The sequence below is a fragment of the Tupaia chinensis genome, unplaced genomic scaffold, assembly GCF_000334495.1.
Source record: "Tupaia chinensis unplaced genomic scaffold, TupChi_1.0 Scaffold000563_1, whole genome shotgun sequence".
Taxonomy (NCBI): domain Eukaryota; kingdom Metazoa; phylum Chordata; class Mammalia; order Scandentia; family Tupaiidae; genus Tupaia; species Tupaia belangeri.
In genome coordinates this window covers 1234841-1241696 of record NW_006160076.1, presented here as the reverse complement: position 1 = coordinate 1241696, position 6856 = coordinate 1234841, and the positions used below count along the sequence as shown (strand labels likewise).

The following is a 6856-nucleotide window of genomic DNA, read 5'->3' as shown; positions in this document are numbered from 1 at the left end:
CTGTCAGAATGAAAATACAAAAAACCTACTTCAACAGTATTTTATATACTTGGAAGTACACAATTTATAAGTGCTTTGACTCTAGCCTCAGAAATTTAGAGAACAATTTAGTTAAGATTATACATGATACCTGAATGAGTTGATCAATTATAAAATATTTTCCCTATTGTGATTCTGTTATGACAGAACAAGTTAATTGATAACATATTTCCCCTATCTTGATTTTGTTATGGTTATTACATGATTATTAATGAAGAAAAACTCTCAGTGGCAAGTCTTACCTGAAATTGTAAAATATTTAAAAATTAAACCAAACTTAATAAAAAAAAATAAAAAGCATGTTGTTTGTTCTAACAAAATTTATTATGCAGTAATTACAAAGGTTAAAGATTCTTCCATCTCAAATAAAAATAACTGTTATAATTATACACATTATATAGTACCTTATAGAGTGATTCCAATAAATGTCACAGGAAATACAGTGCATTTTCAAATTGGAGAGACAAATACTTTCTCATTCACAGTGTTTGACATAGGAACGCCTGTTCACAAAAGGGTCTGGATAAAGTCATGCTCCTAGAGACAGTCCGCACAGAGCTGTGCCCACACAGTTCTTTCAGAAAGTGAAGTACCGGGCAAACCACTCCTGGCGCTGGGGATCTGGAGAGGCCACCGGGGAAGCTTCGCTCTGAGGAGGACTGAATTCATAAAAAGAGAGACACGGAACCCGGCATTAAGCAGTTTTGCAGAATGAAGGAAAAAATCACATAACACGTCAGGATAGATTACCACACTGGTTCCCCATGTTGGAAGTTGTTTTTAAAGACTGGCAACTCCCTCTACACTAGAATTGTTTCTCCACTCCAAGAGAGCATGAGAGTGCACCAGCAGCTCAGAGGAAGTCAGTGAAGGAGCCACATCGCAACAATTACAGAAAAACAAAAATCAGACAACTGAGAAAAATAATGTCACCCTGCTTGGAAAAGATTCAGGAGGAAGTGTGGGAAATAAGAGAGAATAATGTTCCTCTCGTTAAGCACCTTTTCCCTTTTAGTTAATTCAAATTTTAGGCTCTGATATAAGCATTTGATTCTTACAGATAGGTCCTTAAATATAACTAAATTAAGTAATTATATCACGGTGTAGTATTTTTTATTATATGCATATTTATAACAAACTTTCATTTCATAATTCCATAACCAAATAAAGAAAAGGAGGGTATCCCCAATCCAATTTCCCTTCTAACTTCAAAGTTAAGTCACTTTTCTTAATTCTAACTAAAGATTCTTTGGGCTACTTGAGAAAACAAAAGCATCCCTACCGTCTTTGGGGGATATTACAAGGCACGCAACAATGTGTAATGGAAACTCCAGTAGTCAAGTTCCTTGAGCTCATGCACATGCATCTTACTGATACCTGAACATACCCATGCACAAGGGAAAATAAGCAACACAAGATATTTAGCAGGAGACACATTCAGAGGTGTATTTGACTATTTTTTATTCTTGCTATTTTTATTTTACTATTTAAAATAATTAGCCATTAACTATGTCATTACTCACTTAGTGTGAAAAATAAAAAAACACAACTGCCTTCTTGTAAGATTGAAATAGAGTAAGAATAAGAAAAATATTAAGTTTAAAGCAGCTAAACAAATCAGGAATATAGTAAGGTGAGCCAAAACAACAGTACTATACTTTCTGGCTTTAATGGCTAAACGACTGCGTTTTGTTCAAAATACTTATTAGTTACATTTAATAAATAACTCAGAGGTAACTTAAGGTTGGAATGTCAACTTTAAAAATTATTTACTTTTTGCTTAAGTATATCATTAAGTTCCCAGAGCTTACATGTTTTTTGTTTTGGCAATAGCATCTATATTTATACTAAGCCTGGTAAACAAGGAAGGGGAAATATATATACATATATATGAAATAGGAATGAAAAACTATTTATTTAATGGATAAAAAGTTATTTCAAAGTTCTGCAGTTAGTATGGATAATTAGTGAAAAATTGGTGACAATACTATAAAAATGAAGCAATTGTCCATAAATATTAAGTCCTAAGCATATGACTAATATTAACACCTCTTCAAGCATTTAGAAAATCAATGACAAGAAATTAGAAAAAATCTTTCCAACAGTAAAAAAGGAGTTCTCCAGAGAGGTAATAAATATTTAAAAAACATTTCACAGTAATATTTCCTTTCTTAGGTTGTACTTAGAGAAGTGGATTTCTGTAATGTAAGAAGGTAAATTTCTCAAGTTAAAAAAGAAAAGAAAAAAAAAAAAGACACTGGTGAGACGGGCTCACCTCAAAAATGCCTTGGGCTCTTTGGGTGGCACTGGCTGTGGAAGTGGTTTGCTGCTGTTGAACTCGATATCGTGGACTGGAGAGTTAGGAATGGGGTCCAGGCGGTTAGGATGTCCATTGCCCACTCCACCAGATTCCAGAGCACTTAGATTGGGAACACTCACAAACCTGTTTGTTGGTGATTTATCATTCTTCTTCTTTTGCTGTATTAAAAACAATACATGTGAGGATACTCCCTGCATAAGGGCAAATGAAAGAATAGGAATAGCAGAAGATTTAAATTTGGCATGGGAAAATTTTGGAAGCTTTATGTTAAATTAGGATGTTGAAATTAACCAGTGTTACCCAAAGTGTGGTCTGGGGATCCTTGGAGGTGTTCTTTATGTACATGGAATCCTCAAGGGCAGACATGCTACCAGGACAGAATGAAGGAAGAACATTAGGAGTGGGTCATGGGAAGAGAAGAAAGAGGTGGAAATATTGCGGTGGGGGTAAAGAGCCTGGGAGGAAAAGGGTAAAAGAGGAGAAAATGTAGTTCTTGCAGATACCACAAGGTTTAATGAATTTAGGCTAAAATTAGGAGAAGGGGTGAAGTTAAACATAAACATAATTTTAAAAGAGAGGTCCATGAACTTTAGCCATCTGTCAAAGGGAGGCAGTTCTTGCCTGGAAAAAAAAAGGAATGAGAAAATGCTTGGCAATGTAATTTGAAACAAGTCTCCCACTTTTACTTAAGACCTAAAGCTGATTTGAGAGAAATAAGTTGCTTCTACCTTCACTTAGACATTTTTTCTGCAGAAAGAAAATGAAATCTGTTTGACCAAAGTCTAGTTTCCCAACTAATCGGCAGTATCATTAATTGGCTCATAGTATTTTTTTAAAGATTATGAACAATAGTAATCAATGTCCGTTATTTTTAAGTCAGTCCTCAAAATTGAGAGATAAAAGAGGAAAACAATCACAGAGTATCAAAATCTATCAGCTTGTAAATCATTAGCTTCAATCTCCAAATATTTTATTTACATCCTTAAAATCAATGAGCAGCATCATGCTGAGAAATAAAAATAATACATTATAAAATATTTAGAATATTCATATCTTTGCTAATTATAAATATGTAATTAAGCTTATAAGATAATTTTTTTGCAAATGACTTGAGTGTTTGAAAACAATGCACTAATACACAAAACTGAACTTTCCTTTATTTATAAATTATCTCACTATTTACAATAGACATTTTCCTCCATGTCATATTCTAAGATTCACAGGCTCTCTAATAAGGATCCTATTTTAGCATAATCAGAAAAAGAAAGGAATAATAGTATCTTCTATGGGAGTATTTGTGAAAACTCTTAGGAGTATATGTGTCACTATTAGACGTCAAAAGTAATTTGAAAGTTCTTAACAAGGCTGTATCTTTTGCACTTTCTTACTCTAATCACCAGAGGGATAACTAAAACTACTGAAGATTACTGAACATCCAAAGTATCACTGATAAAGTTCTGCAGTAAAGGTTTTGTAGCTAAGAATCTTAATTCCAATAAAATAAATAATAAATTTAAAAATATTTCTATTAATAGTATATCATGTTACTAAAAGACTCATAATCTTGCTTTAAAAGTAAAAGCTTATTTCACCCAAACTATACATTTTAAAGCTCAAGCTAATAGTTAATTATATTCATTAATGCACCAATTGTTTACTGAGCACTTCGATTGTGCCAGGAGTATTTCGGACCCTTGGGGATGCAGTTATATATGCTTCTATCCTGTAGTTCTTCTATTTTATAAGACATTCAAAATTTAAGTTTGGAACACCTTCACTTGAGAAAAGATAAATTCGGTGTTCTTAGCAGAGAAGTTTCATGAGCTTTGAAAGCAAAGTTTCTGGGTAAGAGCCTAATAGAAATTAGGTATGATGTAAAACTCAGTAAAATCCGAATTGAAAAAAAATAACTCTACTTTTAAAAGTCTACTGATGACTTTTGCCAACAGATTCATAATATATACAATTATTCTTTATCACTTGCTTTAATTCACAGGATAATTTCTGGTGGCTTATAGAAATGCACTGAAATATTTCAACTGAGCAAATACTTATTCAATATCCACTATAACCAAAGCACTATGACTAGAGCCATGGGAAACTGAAGTACAAAGATGCTTAAGACTTAGCCATGCCCATTTCAAGATTCTCCCATTTGTCCTAAGAGTAATGATGTCTCAGAATAAGTCACAGTTCTCCTTTTCCATGACAGAGCATGTGCAGACATGCACAGGAGAGTGAGAGAAAGAGAGAAGCATACTCCAAACCATAGTCATCATGAAGCTGACTCAGTCATAGTTTTAATTGTTAAGAATGGGCATAAAGGGACCAGCAGTTAGCATAATGGCTATGTCGCTGGACTTCCATGTAGTTGCCTGTGGTTCGAGTCCTGGACCCGGTGGCTTAAACTCACACTTGACGCATGTGTGTGCGTGCCCAAGATCCCGAGGAGAATGGAGGAGAAGGGATTGCAGCATGGCCATCCCCCCTGGGGGTGATTTCTTGCTTTCTATCTGTCTGTCTCTCTCTGTTTCTCTGGCAAGCACACGTACCCTTATAGCAAAAACCTCTCAAAAAAAAGAAAAAAAAAAAAAAAGAATGGGCATACAAGCTGGTCCCATAGCTCAGTGGTTAAGTGCTCCATAGAGGAAGCCAGATAACACATGGTTGACCACAGTTCAAATCCCGGCTGAGTGTCTGGAAAAACACACTGGAGTGTGCATGTGCCCAGTATCCTGATGAGATAGACAATTAGAGGAAAAAGGACTGAAGTGTGATCAAGCCTAGCTGGGGGAGGGTTGGTGCTTTCTCTGTTTCTCTTGCATGTATGCATACACACCTACACACAAGTGTGCTCATAAAAAGAGAGAAGTAAAGCCCTTCTCTGAAGACTGATGGGCAAGAAAATGCATGTCTAACACAAGGTCCATTACAGTGCTAAGCCAGAAGCTAAGGATAGCTATTCGGTACCTGGGGCTAGAGTTCCTTTCTAGACCCCATAGAGGAATGTGATCCATGGGCAATGACAAGACATTGTCTTAAGGAGAGTTAGAAGTGTAGTTTTCTTTAGAAGTAGGAAAAACAAAAGGCAGAACTATGGCTTTATAATATTGATAAAAAATATTATCCAAAATATTTTAAGGAGTATGAATTATAAGTAAATGAGTATTAAGGTTCTCATTCTGAAAATAAACACATAAAGAATTAGTAAATTTTAGCATTAGATTATTAAACTTAAGAAAACTTTTTCGGGAGCTTTACTCTATGCTCTTCCAAATACTTTACAAAACTTTAATCAAGTTTTAAATCACATCCTTCTTCTACAATGTTTATGGCACATACCTTAGTCAATGGATTAATAACACCAACAGTAGGACTTGAGTTAAACACTTTGTTGAAGTTAGTTTCTCGATTGACTAATTCCAGTTGATAAAATTTATTGTCCTCCTATATAAAAGAATTATAAACATCTTTTAAATAATTTTTATCAAATATTCAAAAATCGTATAAGTACTGTTTCATTCAAAATTTAATATAAAATCTGAATGATGATTTATATACCTTGTTCAAAGATTTCTAGACCTGATTGCTAGTAGTTTAAAGGCTGCTGAAGAGTATGTTTTCAATACCTTTTAAACTCTATGCCTAGAGATTCAACTCTATCCTCTTAACACCTTTTCTTCCAAGACTGCATCTAAATGTTTGTCTTGTCCCATCTTCATTTCACAGGGCTGGCTGTACTCTGCCCAGGTCCAGCTTGCCTTCAAGGGGCTGTATGTCTGGTTGAGTTGTTTCCACAAATGAGGATGACACTCTGATGTATTGATATCATTATTCTTCTGTACTGAAAATAGATTTGATCTCACCTAATCTTTCTGAGACGACAGGAGGTGTGATCATTGAACAAGTGGACTGTGGGAAAATCGTAAGTAAACAGAACAGCATGCTTGAAGATACAAGGCGGTGTGCTAGTAGAACTAGATTCTAGCAGAATCTGGAACCAGATTCTTCGTCACCCCTTGGTTACCACCAGGTGTTATTTAAGTCACTGATCTTGGCCCACGTGCTTCACAGTCCATGGAGTCAGGGTATTGTAAATAACCATTGCTACTTTACTGGCCCTGTCGCTGACTAGCTGTGTTGCTTTGGGAAGTTACTTTACTCTTTTAAATCTAATACCCACCCAGCTATGAGGATAAAATGCAATTGTATTTGTAACATTGCCCCAGTAATAACTAAAAAATTAATAGCTGCTTTTATGAACCATGAATGAAATACACTTACTACACTTGATCATTTCTTTGTGAAACATTCAGTAATTTTCCATGAATCTACTGCTATCAGATAGAGCAACATATGAGACAGGCCTGTGGTCATGGTCATGATGCTTAGAAAGATGGCGGTTGGCCGGATGGAGTAGCATACTCAGACTCTCTCCAAAGCCTGCTCTTGGGTTCCATCTATCGGCCCTAATCTACAACCTGTTGCTTTCAGCAG

General features: G+C 35.2%; 1 protein-coding gene across 5 annotated transcripts in view; it reads right to left on the bottom strand.

The window, feature by feature from the left end:
- Positions 1-353: 353 nt before the first annotated feature.
- Positions 354-6856, bottom strand: part of FAM184A (family with sequence similarity 184 member A) — a 141010-nt gene continuing 134507 nt past the window's right edge. For 2 of the 5 annotated variants that reach the window (XM_006157853.3, XM_006157855.3), the window contains 3 exons: positions 5702-5806; positions 2315-2517; positions 507-698 (listed from right to left, as the gene is read on the bottom strand). In XM_006157853.3, coding sequence (XP_006157915.1) covers positions 617-698; positions 2315-2517; positions 5702-5806 — 390 coding nt within the window. In that variant the 3' untranslated portion in view covers positions 507-616. The other 3 variants (XR_335892.2, XM_006157854.1, XM_006157856.3) reach the window with 3 other exon arrangements.